Genomic DNA, 21,193 nt, shown 5'->3' on the forward strand with positions numbered 1-21,193 from the left:
AAAACTAAGTATATACATAGATGATAACACTTGCATTCTTACTCAGGGAATAGTAGAACTCAATTGAATATACAACATTTTTTGTGAAAATGGCCACAGGTGCTTAAGAGAAGTAATAATCCCCAGTTGAACGGTCACACCCGCCGTGAACCCTATATCATGATCAGGTAAACGGAGTAATTCGTAGTCAAAATCAGAATATAAAGAACTGTCTAACATTTAGTACGAACCACGTCAGACAGCATTCGACCTATAGGTTGTATTTGCAAATTATATCATTATCACGACCAAGGTATTTGAGAAAAGCTGACTTTAAACGAGAATGTTGACATCCTTGTAACATCAGCTTATTTGTCAGTGGCCTGTCTCGATTTAAATATTGATCATACGCGGAACATGCTCTCCTGTGTCCAATCAGGAGACATAAACACCATTTACAAGTGATAGTGGAATATTCCTACTTAAATATGGAAAGTTGACGACCAAGTTTGCCGTTTACGTCTTGTTCAATACAATATCCAAATACGAAGAAGATGAAGACTTTGGTGTCTTTTGTTTCGAGTTCACTGAAATGTTTTGAATTAACATTGAATGAAAAAAAAATTGATTCAAGAGAACAGAAATGACCGAATTGCAGAATTTTAACACAAAAAAAAACCCAGAAGCACTTTTAAAATGTCACATGTATATCTTCAAGGTCTGAAAATGTCAAGTAAAAGCTGTGAAATGAGTTGGTTACACAAAGTAGGTACCATGCTAAAAAAAAAAAAGACAAAATTCAACTACATGTAAAATGTTTAAGAATGTCCGATCATTTCCAAAAAGACACATGCACAAATTCAATGCTTCCATGACAGCTGTGCAAGGTCTGAAGGATGTCAAATAAATGCTGTAAGAGGAGTTCATTACGAAAATAGGTACCGTCTGTTCTAGACTGCTTAAAACATGACGAAGTTCAACTACACGTGAATTTTTCGAAAAATGTCAGGTCATTTTCAAAAAGACACATGCACATCTTCAATGTGCCCATAACAACTGTACAAAGTTTGAGAAATGTCAAATTAGAGATGTGAGAGAAGTTGATTACCCAAAGTAGGTACCCTATTACAGAGACACCCTCCATTCACCATACCATAAGCCAGATGCACGTTGTACAACCCCGCCAATCAGTAGATTTTACTCTAAAGTGTGAAACGATTACATATTATGGAAATTGGGACGAGATGGACAGGGAGTCCACATATTTCGGAGGAAGTATCCCCGCAAAAAAGTGGGGGGGGGGGGGGGGGGGGGAGGTAGTAAAATACATACTTCAGGTGCCTGTGATAAATTGCAGGTCTTTTAATTTAAACAATATTAATACAATAATTTGAGCTCTCTGGTCTGTTCCAATATTTTCCCAGAGAGCTACAGATCTGAAGATACAGATGACTATGTAGTTTTGACTAGGAACTAAGGTCATCAGCTAAAATATCAGAAATACTAACTTTGTAATGGAGCGACATGGGACAGAGGTATCCACAGGCACCGGAAGTTTGGATAGCGTGTATAGATTTTTTGTACATACCCAACCTTATGAAAAAATAGATATAGATTCAATAAGTTATTCAAAATATGTTATTTCCCCGCCGATCGCCTTCATAAGTCATTTTAATTGGTCAGAAAGTTGAAACTCACAAAGTTGATTGGCGGGGAAATCACATATTTTGGATAAATTCTATATTTATTTTTTCATTGGGTAGAGGGGAGGGGGTATGAATGTATGCAAGATCTTCACACGCTATCCACAATTCAGGAGCCTGTGCGAGTTCCTCACTCAGTGTAGATTTAAGTCTGTTCACAATACAATCCCAGGACCCCGGGGAAAGGAGTTCCTCACTCAGTGTAGATTGAAGTCTGTTCACAATACAATCCCAGGACCCCGGGGAAAGGAGTTCCCCACTCAGTGTAGATTGAAGTCTGTTCACAATACAATCCTAGGACCCCGGGGAAAGGAGTTCCTCACTCAGTGTAGATTGAAGTCTGTTCACAATACAATCCCAGGACCTGAAGTCTGTTCACAATACAATCCCAGGACCCCGGGGAAAGGAGTTCCTCACTCAGTGTAGATTGAAGTCTGTTCACAATACAATCCCAGGACCCCGGGGAAAGGAGTTCCTCACTCAGTGTAGATTGAAGTCTGTTCACAATACAATCCCAGGACCCCGGGGAAAGGAGTTCCTCACTCAGTGTAGATTGAAGTCTGTTCACAATACAATCCCAGGACCCCGGGGAAAGGAGTTCCTCACTCAGTGTAGATTGAAGTCTGTTCACAATACAATCCTAGGACCCCGGGGAAAGGAGTTCCTCACTCAGTGTAGATTGAAGTCTGTTCACAATACAATCCCAGGACCTGAAGTCTGTTCACAATACAATCCCAGGACCCCGGGGAAAGGAAGGAACCACAACAAGGCATTAAAGTTTTGCATTGGAAAATATTTCTGATAATCTCAAGAATCATAAGAATATAAAATTTATTGCAGAGGCATTTTCAAGTTGCGTAAATTCAAGTTTGTTCATAAAATCACCCATTTGTTTTATTTCGTATTGTAGCATCAGGTTTAATGACAAAACAAAATAATATTATCTACATGCTGATGGAAATCTAAATAGACCCGACCCCCCCCCTCTCTCTCTCTTTATCCTAATGTTAATCTGTGTTAAGTATATTACTCAATAGGTCTGTAGTTTCCCGCACTTCTGAAATTTTTGTCTTTCAATACAGAAAACAATAATTTCTGCAATATATATACCAGGCATGTTCATATCGCCCCCTCCCAGGCTCATCGGCTGGTAATTTATCCAGAAGCAGTTCGGTTCTACCTTGCAAACTGAGGTACATGCAACACTGGTGTTTGGATGTATTGTTAAAGCTCTGGTACAAGTGTAAAAATCTTTAATTTTCTTCCACTTGAAACTGCGTGGATCCAAAATTTATATGGCTCAACTAAGAGTTAAACATTAGTAGTATTTTGATATGTGTTTACATACCTGATGATGGAAAAGTGTTTTTTTTTTTTTTTTTCAATTTCACCAAACATGAGGACTATATATTTTGAGGAAAAATCGCTCCTTCACAGCCCCATCAGTCATTTCTGGCAAAAGTTCTCAACACAAATTGGAAGAGAGTGCAATCCTTGATTGGAAGAAACTTTCTACTTTATTAAAGAGTGCTTTATGGTTGAAATAGTGACTTTAAAGAACTTTAATGAAGTGTGAAAAATTATAGGTACAGACGCATGAGCAGCCAACAACTGCAATCAGAAATATAGGGTCCCACTAAATTGGTGCATGATACACAATTATACCATAGTGCCAAAACTACAGTTCACACACAACCTTATCCACCTTCAAATCATGCATATCTATACATTAACATTTCCAACTGTTTTCTCTGTGATAACCCTTTGAAGCTCCAACATGATTGTTTCCCCCTATACATTAGCATGTAAATTTCTCACTTGCATGCAAATCAGCAATTTCTCATGTTATCAGTGGTGGGGACTACAGAAAAAATGCTATATGTATTTCATTTTCTATAATGTAGTATTTTGATGTCAATTTTATTTCAAATACAAATATAAGGAATCATTATCTAGTTTCTTGGGTATAATGTAAAAGGTAATAATTTATGCATAACAGCTTTAAGCAAATTATCATGTTTTCTATAGTAGTTAAGAGCAATTCTCAGTCACCTCACATACCCAACAAACTAGGCCATGATTCCTTACTACAACATGTGGAGCATGGTCAAACTTTTAGTTCCCTGTCCATTTCCCTACCCCCAAGGGCCTAACTCCAAGTTTGAAACTAATATGCACAACTGCAAGTCATACAAGAACTTAATTTTTGTCATAAGCACACTACAGAATAATAATATACAATTTACATGAACTAATGGGTGCTATACCTGTGCTTCATTTCATCACAGATGCGGCAGTCCTACCATGTTGAGAACAATGAATGTTTCTCCAGGACTATAAAAATCTTCATTTCATGCATCAGTAATAAACAAAACAAACAAAAAGAATTCATTAATATCAATATTTTAATCCTTATGGTAGTAGACATAATACAGAATAATTCATGTGTTTACATCATAAGTGTATATACACTGATGTGAAATTACATCTATCAACGACATGTAAAATTCCAACTCTAACAGTACTAAATTTTAACAAAATCTTGTAGAAAAATGTCACAGAAATGCTATGAATCCTCTTTATAAACCTCATATTTTATTTGTACATGTATGATAATGGTAAAGAAAAGAAACAATAAATTTTCAAGTATATCTGCCTTTAGCCCTACAAAATTGGACATGCACCAACAACCAAATAAACAGATCAGGAAAGGAAGCACTTAAAATAAGAACTTTATAAAAAAAAATATTTACATATATGTTTACTCTTGCCAAAATCCTGTTTTAGAAAATGAAATGCATAGCAATTAATTAGCATGAATTCTGGTAATTTACAGCTTGACTCATAAACCCAAACTACAAAAATATCTCTTAACTTAATAAAACATTTTTAAACTCTTGTGTTTTTCCCATCATGCTGTCATGATGCTGACCTCTTTAAGTATGTTGAAAGTAAAATAGCAGGTGGATCAAACCCAGGATAGGGATTCTCTACCTGAGTGTGACGTTCCCCATTGTTTTCTATGCCTGAAAGAAAAAAAAACATGAATCAAGGAAGTGATCAAACTTTTTGATAGCTTCTTCTCAGCAAATATTGGTACAGTTTTAAGTAATTGTGGCACTTAAATCATTTTTTATACAATCAGAAGGTTCTATTCAATAAGTCTTCTTATCCAATCACATTTAATGCCTGAAAATTGTTAAATTAAGACACAAAAATACTGTCAATTTAAAATGTATATAAGATATATGCACACCGTGGATTTTATTATTATTTGTAGTGCCTCTCTTTTCAAGAACTTTGCGAGTACAGCATGCCAACAAATTTACAAATCCAATGAATTATCACCCGACTGTTGTATAACCTGTCTCATCGTAAATGCACTGAGAAACAATTCATGTCCGATTAGACAGGTTGTGAATTGCAGTGTAAAGAGTACGGAAAAAAGAACAGACCAAAAATAAATTAGGGTTGGAATATACAGTGAAGCATATGGAGCACCAAATTATCATAAACTCAAATAATTTTTATCATTAATTAAATGAAGATATCATTAATTCATTTGATGTACACAACAATATAATTAAAGATCTCCTCAAATAATTAATGGTATCTTCAATTCTGAATATTGAACTGTTGATAGCACTAATTATTCTGCTGAATTGATAAATGCTATAATTAAATTGTTGCTCTCTTCAAATCAATTGATGATATCAACAATTGAATTGATGTGTGCTACAATCTAATTAAAGAGAATAATTCAATTAATGTGTGCATCAATTCAATTAATTGTAGCACGCATCAATTCAATACGCCAGTTTCGAGATTAGAGCTCTCGTGTGTAGGAGGTGCATTTAGTGGAATTTGAATTCTTAGGTGGGACAGAGTGGTACTACAGTCAGAAAGACGATAAAATGTATAAAAACCGACTTCTTTTTAAATATTTGCTGTAGGAAATATAAAATACTATCAAAAGAAATCTTTTACTAAAGTGGAATCATAAATACAATGCCCCATTTCCAAGCAATGTCTTGGATATGATAGGTAGGAGCAACAAAATAATGTGATATAATAAGAATTCTAAGTATTTAATTACGTTTTGAATACTTATCATTTACATATAATTGTATATAGTTTGTGTATCAGACGAAACTGGGTGATGAAACTGCGTATGATAAACTTACTGAGTAGATTCACATATGCAGTGATGAATATCTGTCCTACCCCCGCGTGTAAACAAGTTGTTTTGCACCTTACTAAGTACGAGAGTTCTTCGAAGGGAAATAATTAAGACGTATCTCGAAACCGGCGTATTAGTGTGCACAATAATTAAATTATTGCTTTCTTCAACTGAATTAATGGTATCTCTAAGAGAGAGCGAATATATAATTAGAGCTATCTTCAATTCAACGTATACACAATTGAATGAATTATAGATCTCTTTAATTGAATTGTTGCTCTCTTTAAAAGAATTGATGTGTGCATTAATTCCTTATATAAAAGTGTTGTAAATAATTAAAGATATCTTCAATTGAATTAAAGAGATCATGAAATTATTTATACCCAGCTCCAAATGCAATTTTGTGAGCAATATTTCCACCACATTGATGTGCACATCCATTGAATTGATGAGAGCAATAACTGAATTGGTGCATGTGCACATCAGCTCAATGATTGCTCTCATCAGTTGAATGAATGAGTGCATCAAATCAATTAATGCTCTCATCAATTGAATCAATGCTCAGATCAAATCAATTAATGCTCTCATCAATTGAATCAATGCTTACATCAAATCAATTATTGCTCTCATCAATTGAATTGATGACCTCATCAATTGAAGAGAACAATAATTAATTTGATGCACTTCAAATAATTGAAGATATTTTCATCTAAGGTAGCTCCACCGGTCTTCTTCAGTCGTGTTTATCTCTCATAGCAACGTAACGCACAACTATATACGCGAAAGTACTATGACGTCACAGTAAGTATTATAAACGTCAAAGTTGATATTGCGCGAAAAACATTTGAGAAAGTAATTCAAGTCAATATGTTGAGTGGACAATATCTTCCCATGTCCAGAAAATGGACTGACCTTTGGCCTTTGACCATGTCATCTATTCCATAGGTCCAGTTTGACCCTTGATCTTTAACAATGTGACCTCAAAATCAATAGGGGTCATCTACTTTTTAAGATGTAAAGGTGTTCCAAGTTTGATGTTCGCCAAGCAAAGGATTCTCGAGATATTGAATGGATAGTATATTCCTATGTCCATTTTTACCCTTGACCTTTAACCATGTGACCTTAGAATCATTAGGGGTCACCTACTCCTTAGGATGTACCAGTGTACCAAGTTTGATGTCTTTCAAGCAAAGGGTCCTCAAGATATTGAACGGACAGTATATTCCTATGTCCAGAGTGGACTGACTCTTCACCTTTTGACCTAAAAATCAAAAGGGGTCCTCTTCTACTCATAACCAACCAACATTTGAAATATCATAACGATCAAGTGAATGGTTCCCAAGATATTGAGCGAACATGTGGTCTGCCGACCGACAAGTGCAAAGCAATGCCTTTCCCCTTTTTCTTCTTTGAAAGGGGGCATAAGTAATTGTTTACAGAATCTCATATACAGTCACATGAATTAGAAATATGGCTGAAATGGGTTTCCGTACTTCGGAAAAACGTAAATACTGACTATTACAATGACATTAATGAGCTTCCATAATTCTAGAAAAAATTACAATCGGAATAATGCATTATGCTTATTGATTTACACTCGTATTTAACAAAATATAATACACACTTTTTAATTTTTTATGAGAAGGGACACATACTACATACCACTAAAGGTTTTTGACTCATTTTGTTTTAGTCAATGCAATGTGCACTTAATTTTTTGCCGCGTTGTTTACCTATCTAAAAGCGTACAATTGTTTTTTAAAAAATTATCTTGCACCCTGTAACTAATTATTATGAAACAACCAATTCAAATTTATCATCGGGCAATTTTTAAAACTGCCATGATATTGTGATACCGTGACTAGCTCAATTTGTGTACATGTCCTTTGTCACTTGATTTTGTCAGATTTCTGAATGTTGCACGTTTTTCATGAGTCTGGGAATATGCGATTACTTTTGAGTTTTAACTTTCCTTTTGCAGTAAACGACTGATGTACTTACCCATCTAAATGCGGCAAAATCTTAGAGGGTTATGTTTGAATTCTTCATTTAGTGCCAATTAATTAAATTACTGGCTTTGATTATTGACGTTTATAATTACTGAGGGGGTCGTTATATCGCACCTTTCGAAGCTTGGGTAATGTTTTGATTACAAAACATTGAACGCTCACATCGGCTATTTGATTGATATGAACTTTAAAGAAAATATTGAGTCTGTTAAAACTTTATTGCTACAAACTCTCGTGCTTTGCTGAAATTAACATTATTTCCCCAAAAATACTGCTATGTAGTGTGTATAAGGACAAGATTGCCGTTTTCTTAAAAAACAAATTTGCTGCACTGTATACAAATTCTAGTGCATGCTTTTTTGAGAACCTGCATTATTTCCAAAAAGATTTCTCGTTAAGTTAAATGCGATTGTACACACGAACAATGGTATTTCCACAATTTACAGGCCCTAAAAGGCGTATTAAATATATTCGACAAAATACGGTAAATGTGATTATCTATCTGACTGTAGAATAGTCTGAAAGCGAAAACATAACAAACTGAACGTGCATGCCTTGTATCACCCCTGTAGATTCCCTCAGAAATAGTCATATGGTTTAGGCTTTGACACACTTTCGAAGAGGCCTCAACAGGGAGTATGATCGGTCGTAATAGACCAATACCATTTTCAAATATTTACTATGCTTTTCCAACCTAAGAAAGCAAGATATTACTTTCTTTTAAATACTATAAAATATTTACTTACAAGTTATTTGTTTCATGTTTACGAATCTATTTTTGTAATTGATATATTTATACACACGTACAGTCGCCTGTGACACTTATTGACTTAATTTGCCTAGATCATGTATTCATGTGTACAATGTTTAGTTTCTTTAAACGTATTGAGGGGACTCATTTAAATTACATTGTTATAAGAATGTCAACATACATGTATGATATGTCTTCAAAACCTAATGAAGCTGTTCAAAAAAGCAAATGAAAATTTTTTGAAGATCTTTGTGCGCGGGATTTATTTGCTGTCGGTGTATGAATAAACAGAAAGTTTGTGAGCCACGATAAATCCGCACGCCGTTGACAGCAAGGAGCATCTTGCTTCACGAGCCAACTCAAAAATTATTGAGAAACAAGATGTGTTTGTGAAACACAAATGCCCCCGATAATGGCCAATTCCGAAGATGGCCAAGGTCACAAGGGCAAATATCTTGGTACCAGTAGAAAGATCTTGTCAAAAGAAATGCTCATGTACAATATGAAAGCTCTAATATTTACCATTTAGAAGTTATAATCAATGTAAAAAAAAAATTAAAAGTAGGTCAAATGTCAAGGTCAAAAGGTTCAATACCCATGGAAAGGTATTGTCACAAGGAATACTCATGTGAAATATCAAAGCTCTATAACAAAAGTTATCAGCAAGGTTAAAGTTTTCAAAAAGTGGGTCAAACTCCAAGGTTAAGGTCACGGGGTCAAAAATGTTGGTACCCACGGAAAGGTGTTGTCACAAGGAATACTCATGTGAAATATCAAAGCTCTATCACTTATTGTTCAAAAGTTATTAGCAAGGTTAAAGTTTTCAAAAAGTAGGTCAAACTCCAAGGTCAAGGTCACAGGGTAAAAAATGTTGGTACCCACGGAAAGGTCTTGTCACAAGGAATACTCATGTGAAATATCAAAGCTCTATCACTTACTGTTCAAAAGTTATTAGCAAGGGTAAAGTTTCAGACAGAATTACAGACAGGACAAAAACAATATGCCCCCCAATCTTCGATCTCGGGGGCATAAAAAGGGCATGGCGCAGTTAAAAAGGGCATGGTGCCAGCCAATAAAGGGAATGGCGCAGCGCCATGCTAGTTTGCTTTAGATTTAACACTAAATGTTCATGCTAGGTTGCACAGTTGTGGCACACATGAATGTCTTACTTTTTGAGTGGAGATTTAGGTACTGGCACACTCCATGCAACAACATCCTCTCAAACCCGCCAGTTAGATGTTGGATGTACACCGAGTCAGGCCAGGTCTTGAAGAACTCGATCACACCCTCCTCCAGCTTCATCAAAGATTCCTACAATTACAAGAACAGTTTATTAGGGTATGACTACAGTATGGAGCGCCAAATTAACATAAACTCAAATAATTGAAGATATCTTCAATTCATTTGATGCGAGCAACAATTCAATTAAAGATCTCTTCAAATAATTAATGATATCTTCAATTCTGAATTATTGAGCGCATTAATTGAATTGATGATAGCATTAATTCTTCAGCTGAATTGATGCGTGCTTTAACTGAATTAATGATCTCTTTAAATAAATTAATGATATCAACAATTGAATTGATGCACGCATTAATTCATTTGATGAGAGCAATAGTTGATTTAATGCGCGCATTAATTCGATTATTGCTCTCTTCAATTGCATTAATGATATCTTAAATTCATTTGAGGAGAGCAATAATTCTTTTAGAGAGAGCAACTATATAATTAAAGATATCTTCAATTCAACATATCCACAACTGAATTAATGATCTCTTTAATTGAATTGTTGATCTCTTTAAAAGAATTGATGCGCGCATTAATTCCTTATACAAAAGCATTGTAACTGATTTAAAGATATCTTCAATTGAATTAAAGAGATCATCAAATTATTTATACCGAACTCTAAATTAAATAATGCGAGCAATATTTCTAATAAATTGATGCTCTCATCAATGGAATTGAAGACAGCAATAATTGAATTAATGCGTGCATCAAATCTATTATTCCTCTCATTAATTCAATTAATGCATGCATCAATTGAATTGAAGATAGCAATAATTTAAATAATGCGCGCATTAAATCAATTATTACTCTCATTAATTCAATTGATGCGCGCATTAATTCATTTGATGAGTGCAATAATTGTAATGAAGTGCACATCAATTCTTTTGATGAGAGCAATAATTGATTTAATGTGCACATTAATTCAATTAAAGAGAGCAATAATTGAATTGATGATATCTTCAAATATTTGAGTTTATGTTAATTTGACGTTCCATACTACAGTGCATTTAAAACAAGCATTCTGTAAGTTTTGCATAGCAATACATGTCTCCTACCGGCCCCAGTTCAGTCATTCGAGTCATATTCTGTTTGAATAAACTTGTGTCAATAGTTTATTTATAATCTAAAGGAAAGGAAAAATAAAATCTATTTCATCATTTCAGTAAATCAGGATTATGGAATCCACACGATAAAGAGAATACAGAATATCAAACAGAGTACAAGAATTAAAACAGTGCAGTCAACCAGGAGTTTAAGTCTTACAATTCTCATTAAATAAGCTAAAAACAATAAACATGTAATATGTAGTGTAAATACACGATTGTAGATTTTTGTACAGGTGACTCTCGATAACTCAAAGTTCAAGGGACCTTGATAAAACTTCCGAGAAATCGAGAGTTCGAGAGATCGCAATTCGGAAATTGAAGGTCCGCCAGTATGGTTCAGATTTTAAAATAACCGGAAATGTTTACCACAAGATCCTATGATATCGTTTTGACATGTTTTCCTTCATATTCATCAGGTAGTTAATTTGATATCAAAATTAAAAAAAACTTATTTTGCATTAATAAAAACATTTCAACGTTTATGTATTTATTTGTTCTTTAATCATGCTTAGATAGGCATACAAATCCAAGTTCCGATGACGCTTTACTATCGCAAACTTAACAGAGCACAATGTTACATGTATGTCGCTTTTCCCAAAGCAAACATTCTAACGAATGAGTAAAACAATGGTTTAGAGTAACTTTACACAAAGAACAAACTCGAGAAATTTAACAGTCTGTAGATCTCTAAATTGTGTATAAAGCTTACTCTCTCGTTGTCACGTCAAAACAAATTATAGATTTTATTCGTAGTTGGATTATATATAATTTTAATTATCACGACACAAAACCCCAGTGCGAGGTGTAAACTGATCAATTAGGCAATTATATACTCAAGTATGTCACCTCCACAAAGATGCACGGGTGATGTTTCAACTATGTAAACACCTAATTACCCCTCCAGCATTCAACAAAATCCAGGCAAGGCCCAAGCGGAAATTATTACACGCTTGGGTAACGGTGGGTATACGCTAACACCACTTCGAGAGAACGAGAGTGAAAAACAATGAAATGCATTTTACGGGACCCAACTTCACTTCAAGAGATCGAGAATTTTGATAGATCGAATGTTCGAGAGATCGATAGTAAATTTGCTTTGTTATATAGAGAAAAAAATCGGGACCATGATTTCACTTCGAGAGACTGAGAACTTCGAGAGATCGAAGTTCGAGCCATCAAGAGTCACCTGTATATCTTTTATGACCTTATAGCCATCTCTTACCGGTATGTAAAACAAAAGTAAAACAAAAGTGTCAGGTCATCCCAAAAATTTGACAATCTAATTGTGTCGTTGGTCATTCTAGTGCTTTATGAGTGTGTATATTAAAATCTATATGATATGTGTGTATGTATGTGTGTGTGTAAATATATACATTGTACATTTTAAAAAAAATTAGATGAATTAACAACAGCAATTAAGACTTCCACTTTAAAATACTTATTTTGGACTTTTATACACATTATGAACAAGAAATTATTTTATCAAAACAATAACAAGAGGCCCATGGGCCACATCGCTCACCCGAATCACCTTGGCTCATATCTAAAGATTTCTCCTATATATTCGCATGTAAAACTTTGATCCCTATTGTGGCCCAAACCTACTCCCGGGGGTCATGATTTTTTTCAAAATTGAATCTGGGCTATGTCAGAAAGCTTTCATGTAAATGTAAACTTTTCTGGCCCGGTGATTTTTCAGAAGAAGATTTTTAATGATAACTTGTAGATAAAACTTTGATCCCCTATTATTGCCTCATCTTACCCCCGGGGGTCATGATTGTAACAAACTTGAATCTGCACTCTGTCAGGAAGCTTTCCTGTAAATTTCAACTTTCCTGGCCCAGTAGTTTTGGAAAAGAAGATTTTTAAAGATTTTCCCTATATATCTGTATGTAAAACTTTGATCTCCTATTGTGGCCCCATCCTATCCTCGGGGGCCATGAATTTAACAAACTTGAATCTAAACTATGTCAGGAAGCTTTCATGTAGATATCAGCTTTTCTGGCTTTATATATTGGTTTTTGAGAAGATTTTTAAAGATTTTCCCTATACATTAGTATGTAAAACTTTGATACCCTATTGTGGCCCCATCATACACCCGGATGGCCATGATTTTAACAAACTTGAACCTGCACTATGTCATGTAAATTTCAGCTCTTCTGACCCAGTGGTTCTTGAGAAGAAGCTTTTTAAATGACCCTACCCTATTTTTGCATTTTTGTGATTATCTCCCCTTCATCTGAAGAAACTTGAAAGCCCTTCACCCAAGGATGCTTTTGGCCAAGTTTGGTTGTAACTGGCCCAGTGGTTCTGGAGAAGAAGTCGAAATTTGTAAAAAGACGGCCAAATGACGGACAACAGGCGATCAGAAAAGCTCACTTGAGCTAAAAACCAATTTCTCATTTCCCCATACCCTTATTCTAACACAATCACAAATAGATCAGCCACTTGTTACATACATTGTGGGGTCTCATTAAGCGATCGGAGGTCAACAATCTGGACACTTCATCTTATGGAGTAATTAGTCATGCAGTAATTAGTCATTTCATTAGTTTAGACTATTTTTGTGTCTTACCAGTGGTAAATGTCTCCGTTTCAAATGAGCTTTGATTTTCTTGTCAATTCTCTTGAAACATTCCTCAGCTGAATATGAGGGATGATCTACAAACAATTGACATTTTCAATGACAGTTTTAACATAACAGGTTTATAAAAGAGAATTAATACATGTCAATTAGTATGACAGGCAAGGTCAAATGCAGCACTCCTAGGAATAAAACGAACAAGAGCACCGCTAAGCGGAGCATCTCCTAGCAATATGAAATAAATACAATGTATGTATAAATCAATTCGTAAAGCATAAAAGTGTAATGGGGCCAAATGCTATTGGATTAGTACAGGTGTTTTATAAAGTAAGTATCTTGTAGAAACACTCTCTAATAATATCAATGTTTTTTAGAAATGTTGTCTTGTAATATTTTGCTGACAAATATCACTTTAGATTTCAAAACGCAAATTTATAAACAATGCCTCAAGATTTCTGTACACTAACATTTAGTTACATGTGTATATGGCAAAATACAAGCTTTATGATAAAATCATAAAACGACTTACGTGTGTTGTCAAAATTACAGTCCTAATTCAAAAGTTAACTTGTATACTGTTGTATTGTTAAAACGCTTTCAAATTCTAGTTGAAAAATAGTACACAATATCTAAAGATTTATGTACAATAATGTTAAATAAAATGCCCAAATACACACACAAAGTTAGCTCTGAGACACCAAATTACTTCTGTAGGATCGAAAGTCACATGTGAAAGGAAAGCACAAGTCAGTAGTTAACTCATTCATTTATTATTTTGTATTGTTAACTCACACATAAATTCAGTCATAATCATTATCATATGAATCAAAATTCCGAGAAATATTTCATCAATGACCTTGAAAATCAATAGGATTCTTCTTAATAAAATGCCAAAGATCATCATCAGTTTTATGGTTCTCTTTGAATCTTGCCAACAAGCTTACACACAAACAGACACACACAGACATTAGCAATGCTTTATCTCCTTCGCAACTAGTTGTGTAAGGGGATAATATAAATTTTAACTTGAGAGAATTTTTTCTTTACACCTTCTTTACAGAAATTTCCACTTACATTTTCGGTTATCTCTTGAATCTTCCGTAATTCTTCCAACCATGTGAAAGTCCTCTTCCACTTCCTCTTCTTCCAGGATGGTTTCTGGAACTGATCTTCCACTGATGATTCTATCCTGCTCTTCCTCCGAGCTGTTCACAAAGTCATTCCACACCTGTAAGAAAACAGAAACATAATCCATCCTACATATACTACACATACAGCTGATCTGAATACAGGTTCCTCATTATAAACAGCACATTAGAATTTGAAAATTGGTTTCCATTACCATGATGCTTCTGAACTTAACATAAATACACTGATAACTGCACTCCCAGGAATAGTACCCCCATGAGGTTTTTTCAACTAGACATATATTTAACCCTTCCTCCCAGTGAACTTAGTTTATTTTGGCTAAATGACCTTGATTTAGAGTCATGACACATAATCTGATCTTAAGCAACATATGTGCCCAGTATGAACTTTCAATGTCTCTCCATGAAAAGGTTAGGGCCATCAAGGCAAAAATTTCAAACTTTTTACTGCAGTGATTACCACACACAAGTCAAGCCAGAGTCAAGACACACTATCTAATTAATGGTATTATAAATTACTTTTCAGTAACATTTTATTTCAATGAAAGTGAAAAAAGGGGAGAGGGATTCTTTCTTACATGGACCTGTGCTTTCACCTTTTCTACCCCAATATTGTAACCCTTTCCAATTTTTCTTTAAAAAATCTTTTGGAGAGGAACATCAGAATTTTCAAAAAAAATCTGAGACGGATACATTATTGCAGCTATCACCTCTTCCAGTTTAGGCCTCATAACCAACCCACATATGAAATACCATTACAATCAAGTGAATGGTTTTCAATATATTCAGCAGACAACATGTGGTCTACCAAGCAACAGACAGATCGACCGACATACCGACAGGTGCAAAGCAATATGCCCCTCTTCTTTGAAGGGGACACAAAAATAGTAAACAAGAAAAATACTCAACCTGCAAAGTACACCCATGCAATACATGTAGTAATGCAGTAGTAATCAAACAAAGGATTAACATCAAATAAACCATCCTTTGATATATACAATCCTATGTATAAAACAGACTAGCTCTTTTGACCTTTCTCTGATTGGCTTACAATTTTTGTTAGAATAAGTCAACTGTAACAAAAGTGAAACATGATTTGTATTAGGTAACCACATATTAATTTCACATTTCTAAATCAAAGCAAGATGTGAAAAAAAAAATCCGTAAAACTAAGTTGTGACAGACAGAAGGACAGACAGACAGAGTGCATACTAGTAGTCCCCTTTGGCACAGGTAGGGGACTTAAAAAGTACAGAAAATAATCAATAATTCCAAATTTTGAAGCCTAAGGGCAATAGCTCTCATGAAAATGTCAACTGACATTAAACTTGACCTTGATCTGTAAGTCATTAATATAAAGATACATGTATATGCCAAATATTAGCTCATTATCTACCAGCACAGTGAAACTAACTCTGACAAAATGATAGATGGGAAGAGGTAAAACTATATACCACGGCCATTTTATTATATGGCAGGGGCATAAAAATAGTGTATAAATTGTACTTTAAATTTTTTGAAGGAATTTACATTATAATTTTAAGTATTTGATTGTATTAACTGTATGGCCCCAAAAAAACTTTTCAACTTCTTTTTGCCAATAACCTCAATTAAATGACCTTAGTTTTGAGTTTTGAATATCATCTTTCCATGGAAAACCTTTGTGCTAAGAGAACATGTGTTAAATGTATCACAATGTTATGGCCAGGACAAATCTTACTAACAATGACAGACAGACAGGCAAACATACTGATAGACATGTTGGGTAAATTTTTTTAATATTCTTTGTTGTTTTCTTTTATAATAGACAAATACTCTGTGTAGATTTCATGATGTCATTTACCTGCATCTTTTCCTTTTCATTAAACAGCTCTGTGAATGCAGACATGCTTGGCTCAAAAATGTCAAAGTCCAGCTCAACTGAGTCATCTTTCTCTACCATGTGCAGTAGTTGTCTCACTAACAAGATACAATTGTATATATATATATATGCACATAGATATCAATTAAATAAATTTATCAATGAATATAAACATAAATAAAAAATAAAGTAGAATTGTAGGTTAACAATTTGTTTTATTCAATTCATGGGAATATTATAAACCAAGTACTTTTTCATTCCTCAATCTAATTTGCATTTACACCAAACAAAAACACAAAGTACATATGGAACACGGTGAATTTTCAGGTACATAGTCCATCTATATGTGTTTTATACATGTATACTTCACAAAACAATCTGAAACAGACTTCTACAGTAGTACTTACAATTGTCTACCCGCCGGGCTTTGTTGGCTCCCATTCTCTTCCTGCCCATGGCATTAATACTACTAGATGATCCATGATAACCACTTCTTCTACTTCGCCTCAATTTCCTCTGACTCTGAGCAGCACTATCCTCATCTTCACTCTCTAGGTTGTTCTCAAGTTGTCTAGCAATAACATTTTGTAAAATGCATTTCACTTTCTTGATCAGTTAGACAAAATTACAATCTCAAACCTCAATGAGAGTTTAAATCGTGTAATCTGAAATTGAACCTGCTGGTATTTTGCACTAGAGTCAGTGATTATAAGACTAAGATAACTTGTTAGTTTGATTAATATGTATATGTATATCCAGTAATGTTACTCTTCACTGATAAATTGTATATCTACTGAAAATAGACAAATCACTTACTGTATTGACCAGGGACAATAGGGCACAAGGCCCCAGTGTAGGCTAGTGCATCTGTTCTAACAATGATGAATCTATTTTATTATATTTACATTTCCAATGGTTTTACCTTCGATATCTTTACAAATTGTAATGATAACCATTTTCTCATGAATGCAATGTACACGTGAACAATGAGTCTATGAATGTTGATAAATATAGTAGGTGTATTTTACTGACAGAAATGAAAGTAGAATGTAAATATACAATTGTAAGAAATAATTTCATTTTTGAAAATTATAACACAAGGGCATGAACTGCAACACTCCATGCCTGCATACTTTTCGCGTTAGCACTTCATGAAGAATGCTCGAGTAAAGCATCACAGTTTATAACTATATGCATTAAATATTTTTCAAAAATTAAATTGACATTTATCAACTCATTAATGTTTGCAATTATTTGGGGAATAAAATAACAGGTATTATTTGGGGGTCTGAAGAGGACCAAAATTCAGCCATATTCCCAATGCTGAAAAGCCTATGTTTTCTCTAAATGACACCTAAAAAGAGGCCCATGGGCCACATCGCTCACCTTTGTCACCTTGGCTCATATTTAAAGATTTTTCCTATATATTCGCATGTAAAACTTTTATCCTATTGTGACCCCAACCTACTCCCAGGGGCCATGATTTTTTCAAAATTGAATCTGGACTAGGTCAGGAAGCTATCATGTGAATGTAAACTTTTTGGCCCGGTGATTTTTCAGAAGAAGATTTTTAATGATTTTCCCTATATATTTGTACGTAAAAATTGATCCCCTATTGTCGCCCCATCCTACCCCCCGGGGGCCATGATTTTTACAAACTTGAATCTGCACTATGTCAGGAAGCTTTCATGTAAATCTCCGCTTTTCTGGCTCAGTGGTTCTTGAGAAGAAGATTTTTAAAGATTTTTCCTATATATTTGTATGTAAAACTTTGATCCCCTATTGTGGCCCTATCCGACCCCCGGGGGCCAGGATTTTCACAATCTTGAATCTGCATTATGTCAGGAAGCTTTCATGTAAATTTCAACTTTTCTGGCCCAGTGGTTCTTGAGAAGATTTTTAAATGACCCCCACCCTATTTTTGCGATTATCTCCCCTTTGAAAGGGACATGGCCCTTCACTTGAACAAACTTGAAAGCCCTTCACCCAAGGATGCTTTTGGCCAAGTTTGGTTGAAATTGGCCCAGTGGTTCTGTTGAAGAAGTCGAAAATGTAAAAAGTTTAAAGACAGACGACGGACAACAGGCGATTAGAAAAGCTCACTTGAGCTTTCAGCTCAGGTGAGCTAAAAATTGTAAATCAAAAGTTTTTGTTTGATTTTCATTATGAACTGATCACTCGCGATACTTCGGGTAATACTCGGTATTTACATACAATGCATGTTTGTAGCTTTATTGCATTTAAGCTCAAGATTGGTATTCTATAAATCTGCCAGTGTGACAAAAAAAATGTTCTATCATCTTAAACTTAGATTATAGTAAAACAAGAAGTCTATACATTTATATTTCAAAACTAAAGATAGATCTTCTAGTGAGGAACCTGTGCCCTCTGACCATCTTGACAAGTGAACAGATGGAAAATTGATTACTGTGTTAACACTAGGGTAGAATTTTCTCTAGCCACTGTGGCTAATATGGTCCAACTTTCATTAGCCACATTTCATTTGCCACACTAAATTTGGTTTTTAACAGTGGCTTGAAAGTTGTCTTTTTTTCTTTTTCCACAAAAGTGTAATTGATGTCGTATGACAGAAACTTACAGGAGATTTTATTCCCCTCCCCCTAACTATTTGAATTTAAATTTTTATCTGACATTGATATCTTTTGATCCAATCTAATTAAAATTAGCATTCACTTATTACGCATCTACACAAACATATATTCCATTTACATCTTACGCAATTCAAATGACGAATATATCGTTATGCACTACAAATGTCAAGATAACGATTAACATTTTTCTATTTACATTGAACCAATGGCGCATTTAGGAACAACAAATACATAATTACAAAGATAGAATATTGAACCCTTTGGCTTTCCATAAATTCAGGTCTGGAATTTACTTTAAGCTTCGGCCAGTTCTAGCAATTAATGTGCACTTAGGTGACACTGCTGTTTGCTTCAAATAAGTTACTTGACTATTAAACCAAATCTGTATCACTATTAATGCTGCATTACTTACCGTCGAAGTATGTAAATTCCATAAAATAAACTATTACTAAATTTTCCATTCAAATGATGACTTCAATGGCGCAATATTTTATCTCCCAAAATTGGAATTGAAGAGTTCCTATAGTCTGCATTATCTAGTTACTGATACACTATATCTCCACATACCATCTTATATATTGCTAATTTAAAAAACAAACTATTGGAACTCTTCAATTTTGGGAGATAAAATATTTTAGCTACAACTCCAATCTCTACCCAGAGTTATCATTCCTTACACTCACTTACACCTCTGTAAACGTCTCAAGGGTTTTACAAGATTTTTGTAAAATGGCACGTATGCTCAAATAAAGTATGGCATTGACTTCAGTTACAAAAATATACGTAAATAAATAAATATTGAGCAGATGGCAAGACTTGTGACACAAGAAGCATTGATTTGGGTTGAAACGTAGTTATTGGGTATAGTTCTATTGCACCAGGCCTATAGATAGGTACATGAAGAATATATAGTAATGGAAAAAAATATTACAAATAGTTGCTTGTCCTACATTTTCCAGATATTTTATAAAATAGTTCTTAGTTTTATTAGCCGTAAAAAAAAAAAGTGGATTTACATGTGGAATAACATTGCTTATTTTGAGACGTTAACAGAGGTGTAAGTGAGAGCATAGGTGCTCCCCAGCTCAATTGTTAAAAAAATTTATATATCTACTATACTATTATGTTTATAGTATAGTAGATATATATTTTTTTTAAACAATTGAGCTGGGGAGCGCCTATGAGTGAGAGCAAGGAACGACAACTCTGGGTAGAGATTGCTACAACTCTGATAAAATGGAATGCTAGAAATTGATGTTTGCATTTCAATCGTCATATTTTTGCAATAGTTTGTCAAAGTTTTTAAAAAAAATCCTTAAAAGAATGTGTCCAGAAGAAATGGAATTATGCTAAAGTGATGATCGTTACAGCAAAAATTACTTCAGAATGATTTTTTTTAAACAAAAGGCATTTACAATGAAATATATTGCGTAAAACATGAAAGTTAACTCATTCATGGTACTAAGCTACTCTTGTGCCTTGTAAAAATTACTTCCATATTCATAAGTCAGTAACCCTGTGCACTGGTCAGTCCATGATCACAAGTGACAGTTCAAGTGTAGCATTCGTATTGAACTTACTCAAGCTCATCTTCAATGTATCCAAAATGAAACAGGTTTCTTTTATTCTTTGTAACTCCCATTCTCTGCAACGTTAAAAACAGAAAATATTGGAATTTCAGTTGTAAAGTGCACAATTTGATAGAATCGTTCTGTCAACCAATATGAAAATATTGCGTCACGAAAGGTCAATAATCAGAATTCCAAACCCGACTTTTCTGTGCTATATCGATCCCGATTTAATCAGTTAACACGCCAGAGAAGTCTGATATGGATGGAAAGTAGAGGATATGTACGATACTATTTTCAAATCTACATCATTTTGTGAAAAAATGCAGTTTTAGTGGAAAGTAATCTGATGAACAAATTAAAAACCCTGCTAGACTCGAACGCATGAACTACAGATCAGTGCAG

General features: G+C 34.3%; 1 protein-coding gene across 1 annotated transcript; it reads right to left on the reverse strand.

Annotated features, from left to right (window-relative positions):
• Positions 1 to 4,069: 4,069 nt before the first annotated feature.
• On the reverse strand, positions 4,070 to 21,189 carry LOC125669851 (R3H domain-containing protein 4-like). The gene is made up of 7 exons (XM_048904677.2): positions 20,801 to 21,189; positions 17,016 to 17,179; positions 16,591 to 16,706; positions 14,674 to 14,827; positions 13,591 to 13,676; positions 9,792 to 9,933; positions 4,070 to 4,708 (listed from the first exon to the last, which is right to left on the reverse strand). The coding sequence occupies exons 1-7, from the start codon at positions 20,860 to 20,862 to the stop codon at positions 4,602 to 4,604; spliced, it is 831 nt and encodes a 276-aa protein (XP_048760634.1). The 5' UTR covers positions 20,863 to 21,189; the 3' UTR covers positions 4,070 to 4,601.
• Between the last annotated feature and the right edge of the window lie 4 nt (positions 21,190 to 21,193).

The sequence above is a fragment of the Ostrea edulis genome, chromosome 4 (assembly GCF_947568905.1).
Source record: "Ostrea edulis chromosome 4, xbOstEdul1.1, whole genome shotgun sequence".
Lineage (NCBI taxonomy): Eukaryota > Metazoa > Mollusca > Bivalvia > Ostreida > Ostreidae > Ostrea > Ostrea edulis.